The sequence below is a fragment of the Bombus impatiens genome, unplaced genomic scaffold (assembly GCF_000188095.3).
Source record: "Bombus impatiens unplaced genomic scaffold, BIMP_2.2 scf_0930, whole genome shotgun sequence".
Taxonomy (NCBI): domain Eukaryota; kingdom Metazoa; phylum Arthropoda; class Insecta; order Hymenoptera; family Apidae; genus Bombus; species Bombus impatiens.
The window spans coordinates 692,185-705,199 of NT_177349.1; the positions used below are offsets into that span (position 1 = coordinate 692,185).

At 43.5% G+C, this 13,015-nt stretch overlaps 1 protein-coding gene across 1 annotated transcript in view; it reads right to left on the reverse strand.

Annotated features, from left to right (window-relative positions):
* Nucleotides 1-13,015, reverse strand: part of LOC100741037 (homeobox protein homothorax) — a 523,620-nt gene that overhangs the window by 279,293 nt on the left and 231,312 nt on the right. The window contains exon 9 of the mRNA XM_024370767.2: nucleotides 11,231-11,239. Within this exon, the coding sequence (XP_024226535.1) occupies nucleotides 11,231-11,239 (9 nt within the window). The remainder of the gene's footprint in view (nucleotides 1-11,230; nucleotides 11,240-13,015) is intronic.

A 13,015-nucleotide genomic window follows, 5' to 3' on the forward strand; every position in this document is an offset into this window, starting at 1 on the left:
TTATGCGTTGCCGATAAGCGTAAATTTATCCACAGCAAAGAGCGGCTGCGATTCCAACTAGAACGTCATAGGAATATGATAATCGCGCCACTAAATTCTCCGTCCCGTTCGCTCTTTCATCGGGCAATTTACAATAACCGGCGGGAACACGATAAATCGCGTGACGTCGGCCAATAACACAGGCTCACGAATCTCCGGCGCGTTTACACGCCTCGGCCGACGTGCACCGGGCCGCTTGGTTGCGTACTCTTGGACCAGATTCTGTGGCTTTGCGAGGACACGAAGCAGTTGATCGGGGGCCAACAGCTTATTAAGTTGCAAGACGCGTTCGAACCGCGATACCGGCGGTCCGCGATCTACTACGCGAACACCGCGACGGATGTCGTTAAACCGGTCGTCCGGCTATACGCTGCCTTTTCGGGTTTATGTTCCGCCGCGTGGCCGGATAAACGGTGCTAATTGTACGATAAATCGTCCGCTGAGTAGCCCTTTCCCACCCCTTCCACGTGTGGATGCTACATGGGTAAGGAGGACCAGGTTGGGTACTCGCGATAAGAAAGTCGTTAATTCCTTTATGGATAATGGAACCGATAGTGCGTTGCAAGCACTGTGCACCATTTTAGAGCAATCGTGGAGACGCGCGATTGGAGGACGTGGTCGAGCTGCAAGAACGAGGCGGATCGAGACCTCCATGAGAGAATGGAAGGGTTGTAAAGAGGCAAAGAAGAGTTCTCAAAATGAGAAAGATTTATACGGTGTTTTTATAGAAATATTGATCGTATGCTTCTAATGTTTGTAATTTAGAAATCGACTGAACCGTGGCACAGATTACGGGGTCAGAAGCTTCTACAATTTCCTTTTCTCTTTAACCGCAACAGTGGAATCGTGGAAAAAACTTACAAGATCTTAGATATTATAAGCTATTATTCGTACCCTATGTTTTGTGGCATTTATAGCGTAAAATATATACTGAATGCAAATTAACAATTCTAAAATTAAATTACTTGATTCAAATTTATCTTAAATTGTTGTGATCATCTATGACCTATTGAGTCCAATCGAAGATTCAAAATTGCGAGAAAATGAGTTACCTAAGAGTGTAAGAGCTGAAAGAAATTCTCATCGAGACCATATTACCCGGAAGACTGCGAATTTGCATAAATATGAACTTCGCCTGTCTCCAACCTTCCCTTCCAATCATACATCGATAGACGATCGTATTGCACACCTGTCTGACATTTACGAATCGAGTTGCACTTGCATTCACTGAGCCACGACACATCAATCAACTGTAATTGCGATCGTTAGGCAACATAAAATTTCGCGACACGATTTGACATGGTCTTTAGAAAGGACCAAGTTTCCGACACGATCCAACTCGAGTCCCGTTACAAAGGGTACCGAATCGACGAGGTAACCCGCGTTGTTTCAACCCACGCCCTCCGAATGAACGCTTTCGTGGTTAGGCAAAACAAGAATCGATCGATTCGACACAAGACGGAAGACGGTCAGAGGAACCTCGAGTAACCAGGGCCAAAACGACGGATGGTGTTCGCCCCCTCCCCCATAAATCATATTAATAAACCTCACTGGCTTGCTACACACGTTCTTTTCAGCGGCGGATAGTCTACCTTCCACCTCTTTGAACAGACATTTTCTGAATATATTTTATTTTCTCTTTTTTCCTCTACCAAACCGACGCTACGATGTACGATTCAATCTTAAATGTAACATGTTCTAAATAAGTATGAAAGTTACGTATCTGTACGCTTCATTCATTTTTGAAAAACATGTACTTCGTTTTTGCACTTGTACCACCTGTCCGTCGATCTCCTTAATTGCAACGGCTGTAACGTGTATTTGAAACTATGTTTTCAGGGACCAAAGAAAGTCAACTTAAGAAACTGCAAAAATTTCAACCTGCCGCTTAAAAATTTGAACGCAACCATATTAGAAATGATTCGGTTCAAAGGCCTCCGATTCTAACCCCCCGAATCGTCTCACGGATCTCAAGTTTCCTTGACCATCGAAGCCCTTTTACGCGAGAACGGTCGCTGGAAAAAGCGCTATCTGGCGTGGCGGAGTCGCGCGTGAACGGCTGTCAGGAATTCCAGCGGGAACGGTATCAGCTGCGGCGATTCCAGGATCACCGGCGATCTCGGACGAGCCGTGCACCATTCAAGATCGATCACCGATAAAGCCGGGCTCGGGACATTCCGCTCGGTAGCGGCCTCGAAAATCTGCGTCCGTTGGCGCGGAATGAAGCGATGCATCTTTCGAGCGAGACGGCCGATGCCGCACGAAATCCAGGGAAGACGCAGAAAAAGCCGGAGCACGGAGACGGTACTAGCATGAAAAAGAGAGTGGTCACGGGAGTAGAGAGGAACAAAGACGAGAATACAGAAGCAAAGAGGGCAAAAGAGAGGGAACAGAGAGAAAGACAGGGGAGAGGATCACCGGGGCCAACGGTGGGATGCTTGATGGCGCGATAGTTCCCTAAAGACGGATGGTAGCCGAGTCATGATCGTTGAAAGTTATGCGTACGTTCTTGCCTCAGCTCGGACCAGAGCGGAGCAACCGGCACGGACACGGCTTCCGTCTCTTTCGTAGCCAGATATTATCCTCTTGTAATCGCGGCCCCCGCGAAATGCCACGAACGCGGAGCAATCGTGCCGCGGACGAGGGGACTGGACGATGAGAGCTCCGTCGATCTCTTTTATACACTGTAGATATACGTGCGAGCATCCACCCAGAGAACTGATCCTCAAATATGCCCAATTAGCCCGGGCTGACATAATAAGTAGATAAACAACTCTAAATCCTCTCGCGCGGTGAGATCACAGGCGCGAAGTTTTTCTGAGGGTATCCGGTCTCCGTGACAAGAACAGACCACAAGGTGCTTTCTCTACTCTCTCGTTCTCGTTTCTCTATTTCTCTCAAGGTAGAGATCCCTGTTCTTTCTTTGTTTGGTTGCAGTGTTCAGCTGGTTGGTTGGGTCGCCTCGTGTCTCTTTGTGCCAGGGCGACGGTACTACTTTAGGGTCGATTTAGTCACCCGTCCGTCAAGAACGTTCCGGTTTTTCGCGGCGGTTCCACTCGTTTTGCCGGTAAATCGTGCCGCTGAAACTGTTCTTCTCCTGGGCCGGGCATGCCGATCGGACGGTCGACACGGAGGGCCTAGAGGGGGTCGGAGATTTATCGGGGAACAGGGCAGCCGCCACCGGTGCCCTGTCAAATTTGAAGTCCGATCGGACCGGTGATTATCGCGCTCGGGAACGGGTTTCGCGTTTCTCTTTTTCCCGCTCTGATCGCGAGATTTGTCCGCGCTTTGCGATCGACAAAAGATGGGCCTGATACGAGCGAAGATAAAACGTTGAAAAATTAGCAAAGTAGAATTAATTTCGTATAAAAGGTCGAAAGTAATATATATTGTTTGTATCCTATGTTAGAAGCGTAAAAATTCTTAAATCTTGGTTTCCTTTGACTTCTAAATCGTACATCCTTAACTCTTCGCAACTTTACTGCGCTGTTAAAACACTTTACTTTTGTTCTATGTTGATACCCGGAAATGTATAAAAAAACACCGGCATACGTAGGTATAGTCTGAGAGTCATAGCTTTGACGTCAGCGTTGCACTGCGTGGTAGTTGAATAAATTATAAAGACTGCAATATTATTACTATTCCTACAATATCGCTAGAGGACTGTCCTTCGATGAACGACGTCATCTTCGGAAGAATTGTTAAACTAAACCCTAGAACGCAACGAAGTACTAGGGTTATCCTCTCGTATGTAGAAATAACATTTAAAGAGAATGTCTTGGACGATTTGAAAGTAAAATCTGTTGAAAACGAGCCGGTTATTCTTACGTGAACGTCCATGAGAGAGATCAGTGATTGCGTTCCTCAACCGATAATTAACGTTTTTAACAGCCTCCGGCTATCGAATGTCCGCACTTGTTTGATTTTCATAAGTTGTCGACTAGGTGTGCGCGAAAAAAAGAATCGTATACTATCGTTCGAGGATCGTGCGCGGTTGATTCGTATGCAAACGTGTTCTTCTAATGAAATGCTTCTATCGTTTCTGGTTGCTCAACTTAAGCGCCGATCGCTCCCCAGCCCCGGCAAATAAACAACCTTAATGACGAACAACGTGTGACCACGCTAATGGGAAATTAAATCCGCGAATCGTTGGTACGAGGCTCTGGAAGAGGCTCGTGATTAATTTCGCGACTCGCGCATCACGAGCCTTGATCAATGGTAATTTATTCAAAGAACATATTGTTCGACACTAATCTTTCGACCGCGTCGCTTTTCAACGGGTGTTTAATGTAATTTGGAACTCTCAAATTTAATGGATTCCTGTCACGGAGCAAAAATATGTACACCCCTGTCCTTTTATTCTTTTACAAGAATAAACTCCGTATCTTACATGTATCGCGCATTAATGCACAATAATACATCTTATCGAATTCATTGGATGGCGTATTAATTAGAAATGAAGCCACTAAAATAAACGGTGGCAAGTATTTTCTTTTTAATCTTTTTTTTTAACAGATGAATTTGTGCTTTTCATTAGGAACGAAATCGGTATCGTAAAGTAATATCTGCATGAATCAGAATCAATCCAGTTTCAATCGAAAATTAATTTCTCAAATGCTGCATATCGCAAACTGATCCACAATTGATAAAAAGAATCGTATTTCCTTCAAAGTAGAGTCACCATCTTCCGCCATATCGAATAGCAAAGGCAAATGATGTAAACGAAGTATTCGAATTGAGTCACGTTATCGTCGCGCGATTAAACGCGATCGCGCGTGCTATACGCGCAAATCGAGGCAAGTTATTACGGTTAATCTATGCCAACCTCTCTCGACGACGAATCGGCGTGGTTCGTCGGTCTCCACCGTTTCGATGGCTTCGACGCCAGTTGAATCGTAATGTCGGCCCCCTTCGAGTGCCGGGCCCCTTTCGCACGGCATACGGTAATACGGGCGTAGATTTAATAATGGAATGCTTAGCGGATCTCGAGCTAACGCGTTGTAATTTTTGGAGAGGAGAGAGCAACACGGGAGGGATGACTACGTGAGTAGCATGTGTGAAGAGTGTCGACGCGAGACAACCCCCTGGAAAACCCTCGACGAGCACGTAATCTATTTGTTGAGCGACCGCAACTTCGTTCGCCCGGGAAAGATGCGTACGTCCCAGCGGGGATGCCAGTGGAAGACAGACGCGAAAATTGGAACCATTTCGCTCCTTTTTCGACGTTCAAAATTGCTGTTTCATATTTCTTATAGAAAAGTAATAGATTTTATTTTATCGAAGATCTTTTGTTCTTGCAAAATGCTTCGAATTTCTATTTACGCTTTGAGAAGGTATCGAATATCTTAATCTTCTATAGAGCTGATTGGTAGCTGAAGGATTAGAAACTATCAAATTTTTTACTTATCTTTTAGTTCTTGTGAAATCTAGATATTTTTGAAAGTATATTACTTTCATTTGAGATTATCTTATATTACATATGTATTGTAATATTATATTTTTTAATGGCTATAGCACTGTCTATTGTCTATTGAGATAAACTTCCCTATTTTTTATTTCGAGCGCCACAGTGCTATTTTGTCCGATTTAAAATTTCTCATTTTGAGATTTCATTTGTCTAAAGCCCCCTGGGTATATTACATACATATATTCCAACTATAGAGGTTGTTAATTACTCGCTTTAAACAATCATGTTCGTGTCAAAAGCATCTCAGAAACTTCCCTTCGATTCAACCAAATTTCTCGATATCTTTATCGCCTACTAAATATTACAATGCGGGCGAAGGAGAGTTCTTGCGATCGTTTCGAGCATAAGCGAAGCAAACAGTCGTTTAAGGAATCGTTCGGGGCATCGGGAAACTCCGCGATGTCTCGAAACTCGTAAGAATCACTATTAGGGACAAATCCGGCGGGGACCGAGCGATAGGAACGCGAAGGAAAATCCCCGCTACGAACGACGTTAACCGGCTCGTATCCATTCCTGGCCGATGTAAAACCGACTTTAATACTGTCGTATTTCCGCTCGTAAGAATCTCTGTATCTCGGTGCCGTTCACCGAGCTGTTGCGGTCTGCCGTTCCATCAGATCCGAACGTCTCAGAAGAGGCGTCCATCCGTTCGAATACCTTTCGAAGGACCTTATTGTCGTGCGTATTTATGGTCACTTTTTGAAGCCGTAAACCCAAAGTCGTTTTCATGATTTTCAAAGTCTTCATCCAAGAATTATAGTACGGCGTTAATAAGGAGTTAATTATTTTCAATCGCAAGGCATCGCAAAAAACATGATGTTAAAACGATGTTTTAAGTAATCCATGTTTACCCCTTTCGTAGTTCTTATTACCAACATCAACTGTGAATAATTTTGAGAAACACCATTTCTTATTATCCGAATTACCAAACAATCGGTAATTAATTACCAAATATAATAATCGGATTAAACCGGATTGTTGGTTAATCTCCGACGCGTAGATTTATACGGAAGCAGGGAATTTTACGGATTTCTAGGTGGAAGAGTAAAGAGAAGAGAAGCGGAGGATCGGCTAGCTAGTACCGAATAAAGTTTTACACACGTCGAGCACCTAGTAGATTTGCATTCTAATTATTGCATGATCTGACAAACAGGCGGCTATAATCCGACCCGGCTCGAGGTATCGTGAAAGGAGAAGAAAGCACGAGGGACGAACGGAGGAACGAAGATGAGGATAGACTGAGGTGTCGAAGAACGCTGACGGGTGTATGCGAGCTCGTATTCGAGGTAAAGGAGGCAAGCACACTCTCTCACACTCTCTCTCTATCTCTCTCGCTCTCTCTAGCGAGTATAGGATGCTTATCTTATCGGTGGGCCGATGGTCCTTCCCAAAAATCATTCCCATTACGTCAGGCTCGATCGAAGCCCGGTAGCCAATAAATACGTGCCCGCACCACGGGATTAACCGCGTGCCCATAAAATTTAATTTTCCTCATTTACCCTGGCTACTGAATTTTTTAATTAACCCCACCATCCCATCCTGGATCCTGGGCCATTTCCTTAGCTACCCGGCTACCCTTATGCAGATTTTATTGCACGTTAAAGTAATACTATGTATCGGTTTGTATCGTTTGAAGAAAGTGGTAATACGGTAGACGTAAAGTGGAGATTCGCCGGTTACGCAGGTGTCTTCGAAAACGACGATCCCGGGGAGGAAAGTACTTATGAACATGGTTATACCATGTTGACCGTGAACGCGCCTGAATGGAGTTTTAACGTCGATTCAGGTTGTTATCCCGTGTACATAATGTCAGCATTTTTCAAATTGCCCTCTGCTTCAGATGGCCTCAAGTGTTCCGCTTATCGGTTCAGATTGCTCATTCCAATGCGAATTATGCGTCGCTAAACGCTTCGATTCGTTGGCTTACTGATAAGCTGTCCATACATACAGAATCAATTTCTTTCACCCTTGTTTTATAGCGCTCGGTGTTTTAACGCTTGGTACACGATATTGCTATTAGCATGAATGAAAACGAGGGTACTTGTATCGTTTATGTTTGCATAAGGAAGAAACTTTCGGTTGAAGTTAAATTTGAATAGAAAAAGGTTGAATACAAACTATAAAAAGAAGCAATAATGAAAAATACTTTCCTCGAATTAATTCTATGGAACGGAGCGTAATTTCCACGAGATTCTCAGAGGGCAAAACTCTCGTACAGCTTTCCCAGGATCATTAACATCAACACCTGAGATGGTCTTTTAATTATCCTTGGAGTGACGGGATGATCGAGTCGCGAGCGATTCGACACAATGCAGACGAGCTCGCGCTGGCATCGATCTAACCTGTCGCTCCCACAAGGGACACGCGGGACCCGTTAATGAATACTCAGAAGCATGGCCGGTAATTACACTTAAACGCGCCACATGGCGAGCGTATTTCGCGCTGATTGCCGCATATGTCTGTCAAAGGGACTCGATCAGAACGGTGAGAAGATCGTGGAACGCACAATGCTGGACATTATGCGACTCAGACGCGGGGCAGCGTGCTTTAAAAATTAAGTCTCGTCGCTACTAACGTCGTTCTGCCTGATCTCCGTTCTCTTTTCCTTTCTTCATTACTCATCTTCTGGTTTCTTTCGTTCTACCTTTTCCTCTATCCTTTTCTTTTCGTCTCGTATCTCATCCTTCCGACGAGCTGTTACGCTGCACGTGTGTGCAACGCAGCCAGGGATCGTAAAAAAATGCAACTAATTAACGACCAAAAAGTCGGTTCAGCGCGGATGTTTTTTGCGCGGTTCAAGAACCAAGAGAGACTGAAGTCAACGCTTCGAACCTTCTCTGGATCTCTCCTCCTTTCAGCCGCTTGTACACCATCTTTCGACGTGTACGCTGATCAGGTTCGATCGATGACCTTTCTTCGTTATCGATTTGTAGTTCGATATTCGTGCGAAACAGGTGTGAAATTTTCAAGTTCTCAGTCATTCGTTCGTTCGCGATTTTACTCGTTTCAAGGATAAGCGAAAATAATCGAATTATTCAACGATTAGAAGATTTATCATCATAGAACGATAATGATTCCTTATAAAGTAAGGACTAAAGTAAGGTCAAGAGATTCATAACTCGCTGGTTGTGCCAGGACTCGTCCTTTTTCCGCACACTTGCCGTCGCAAAATTATTACCCACGCAATCCGCCATTTCTATTCTTCGAGATTACCCGCGGCATCGCGTCGTCGTTATCCGGCTCGTTTCACCGACTGAATAATACAATACATAAATATTTATAGGCGACCACGTTCCTGGGCACCACCACCTTTAGCCATTTATATATTAATTACTTCACGCAACCGCGCAATGAGTCTGATATACGACCGAATGAATAATCCGCGATAATTCGTGACTCGAGGGCGTTTCTTCCCCGAAGAAGCGCGAAAGTCGCGTAGACGACGCGTCGAACATGCCACATTGTGCTCGTAGGAACGTTCAAAGCATAAATATTCATGGATAAAAATTCATCGACGTCAAAGATTCGACATATCGTTATTAAAGTACGGGATCAACGGAACTGTTCTTTCTTACCGAAGCGTCGAAAGACGCCACGAATGGAAACTTGGTATACTCAGCGAATATACTTTGTGATCGACGCACACGGGTCGATGGTTAAAAAAATATGACGGCAAAACTACACGTTACTATAACGAAGAATGCGCCGGCCGATCTGTCGCATACATATTTATAGGAATCGATTCGGGCCCGTACACATTTTACAGTTTACATATTAATTACGTCGTTAAGGATTCCACGGTGCAGCGCGACGCACGGTAGATTACGCTTTTGATATACGATTTAGTAAAATTAGCATTCAGCCGCGATGCTGACGAGCGCGACCGATACCACACGCGTCTGAAAAACCTATTTATAAATGCGGCGAAACCGGCCGGGAAACGGGCCAGGCGACAAAAATCGTGTAACCAAAGTCGATGGAATGATCGAAATCGAGAAGTTGCGTGTGGCGGCGATAGAAATATTCAGCATAAATGCGAAATTCTGCCAGAGATTTCAAATATTTGGAATCAAATCGATCGACTTTATTTCGGTCTCGGATGTTTAAAATGGTGATTTATGTTTAATTTTTCACAAATCAAAGGAATCTGTAGAAATCATCTAATTCTGCAACATAACAGAAATTAGAAGTAAATTATCCACACCATCTGAAATGAAATTGAAATCGGAACAATATATACTTTATTAAGATGATATGAAATAAAATTGGGAAGTTAAAGGCATATGAATCCATCGGTATAACAAAATACAAAACCCCAAGCTTACAGACCGAGACGCATACGAAATTACAGTCGAGAATTATTATGAAAAAAAAATGGTGTGGAAACGAGCTCGGTCACGGTTCGATTCTTTAACGATAATCGCGTAGAAATGAAAACGTAACGTTGGCGGAGGCGATCGCGGATCACGACAGATCTCGGAACGCGCGATCCGCCTCGGCTGCAATCTAATTAATCTAATTAAGCCGCCGGAGCGGCTCGTTACCGCGGCGCGCGCCGTACGCGCCAACACAAAACCGAGTTGAAGAAACGCTCCGCGAAAGACCATCGGTACGAGACATGGATCGCTTCACGATCGTTCTAGTATAGCCACTGTCATTCCTTTGAAATACTCCTTTGAAACTTTGTTATTTGGTACTAATTATATCATTGCTATCGAACTAGCCATGTTCGCGTTTGAAGATACTATTAATGGAAACCTGTTGGCAATGAAAAGATTTTGTAGATTATGAAATTGCAAATGATCTATTTCCAATGCTACTTGCAGATTTGATAATGGTATTTAGTTGTAGTCTATCGCTTTTACTTCTTGCTATATTCATTTAACATGTAACAAGCATATGGTTACCGTTAGTAATAAATGATAAATACCTAGTCAACAAATTCATTTCTAAAATTCTATTGCATATTTTTAGTCTCGTTACTTGTGGCATACCACTAGACTCATCATTATATTTTCCCCCATTTCTCGTACTTTTAACATATGAGATAGATTCTTTGATATTAAAATTCAATTTAATCGAAGTTCAATAGAAATTCAAGTTGGACATATTGAAGCTAATTCCCTGGTGCGTGCTATTTCTAGATTTTAACTGACTCATATATCAAGACGTACGTACATTATCATATTATGCAGATATGATTAGAGCAATTATAAACAGCCTCGAATTTTACCAATTAGTATAAACCAGTCGCGAGAAAATGTTGAATTTGACTCGGGCAGCAATAGTTAAAGATATCGTAAAGTTTTTAAGAGCATAATTATCAATAAAAATACTCGTATACATTTCAGAATAACAATACGTGAAAAATTCACGACACCGACGTCGAAGTATCGGTAAGATAGCGGTGGCCGCGATTAAATCGTTCGAGCGACTAGTTTCGTCAAACGAGGTATTTCATCGAGCACGCGGCATGAAAACCTGCGTAGCCGGCCGAGTCGCAAGAGTTACAAGTGTAAAGAATAACTTCGTTAATTAAGATCATTAAAGTGCGTGAGCGGCAATTGCACGGATGGATTTCCGCAAGGATCGATCCGGTCATGTCGAGTTTACGGACGATCCTTGATTACGAGAAACAGAGCGAAGAACAAAGAAGAAACCGGGATGACGAAGGAGTAGAATAGAAATGAATAGAAAGAAGAAAGAATTCGCTTGTCCACTTACCCGTGACGTCTGAAACAAAAGAAAGGGAGAAGCTTTAGTCGAATTTTCATTTTCCACGATGATTATATATAAAAATTACATTCACTCATCGTGCCCTTTTTTTCTACACCAAAATGCCAATTATATATTTCTCATAATAATGTACCAACGTTCGCTGTTTTAGCAATTTTAAATAACTCTCGCCGCTTCTCTCTTTCTCGATCACTGTCAAGGGGTGAAAAGTCACCCGTTGAACGACGTTACGCGCGAAGAAGGGAAGGAAGATAGAGCGATGCGTAAATGGGAAAACTGACAGAATGCACAGCTAATTCCGAGCTAATTGCCTTCTTGGCGCTAAAGAGCGTTTCACGACGAAAAACTGACTTTCCGTGGCTCCGTGGAAAAGGGGATTAAGAGCGCGAATGGCATTCTTCTCTTCACGGTGTGCCGCGCCATACGGCCGCGAGGATAAAAGTCGCAATTACCCGGTGTGCCGTCGTTCCCGACCTCGGCTCTTGTAAAAATGCGAAAATCCGTTCCTTCGCCTTTTGTTGCGTTTAATTGAAACGTACGACGGAAGGCGAGCCGTCGATTCGCCTGTTTTTCCAGCGACAAGAAAGCAATAGAGCGGAGGGATAGAAGCGAGGAAGAAGGCAGATAGAGCAAGACGGAGGGAAAGGAATTGCAATCGAGCCGAGATGCCATTGGAATGGAAGCTCGCAGCTTTTAATCGCGAAGATAATCGAGGTCTCCAGCGATTAGCCAACACGATAATTCGATCTGATGATCGTTGCCGATCGTCATCGTGATACTGAACGATTACAAAATGAGCGCGACCGTGCTCGATCGTACAACACAATAATATAAAGAGCGACAAATTACAAGCGTGCAAGTTTCACGGACGGCTGACGTCGTGCTCCGCTTCTTTCCTATTGTTACGATGACTGCGTTCGCGCGAAATAACCCTATAAATTACGCCGATTGAAAGAAATACATAAGCTATGAAATGTCTCTGGTTGTTGACAGATGATTGACGAAGGAAAGAGACGTTGAGCAATATCGTTGAATAAGGATGAAGTACAAGAATTAACTATTCGCCTTGTCTGGAAACACTGAAGAGATAATTGTTGAAATGGTCTTTGATATTCGTGGCATTGTTTGACACGACTAATTTACATTCTTTCATTTAGTTCTCAATATCTTCGAATCACAGACAACCCACAACTTGGATCTTTACAATTTTAAACTACCGTATTTTAATTCACATTTTGTATTTTAGTCGGCTATCAGTGGTGATTAGCGGTATATAGAATACCATTAAAAATGAATATTTGAAAATTAAATAACCCCTTAATAAAATCTAACGTAATTATTTACAAGCCAAAGATGCCAGTTGAAGCTAAAACAATTTCACAAAATGAATTCTTCCCTCTTTCCGCAACAACTCCAACCATTCGCACATCGACTGGAAGATTCAACCCTCTACCCTTGACAACCGATCAAGCGTCTATACAACTTGTACCCAGAACCATCGCCCATTTCACGGACGAACAGCGTCGATAGTCATGTCTGCTTTACATAACCTAGAAGCCGGAGCGGTCACTCATAATTCCTCCAGATAATCTCTGCGTGGGCAGGATACGCGACCTCCCCCTGGCCCATGCCAGCTATCTACGCTCCTCTATCTCTATTTATTATTCTTAGGCGGCAGGCGCGACTTGGCGTCTCCGCGCAAGCCAGCGAGAGATAGCACGCTGGAGAAACGGGTCCGGGAACACGCGAGAGAGCGGCGAGTGTGCGTTCTGC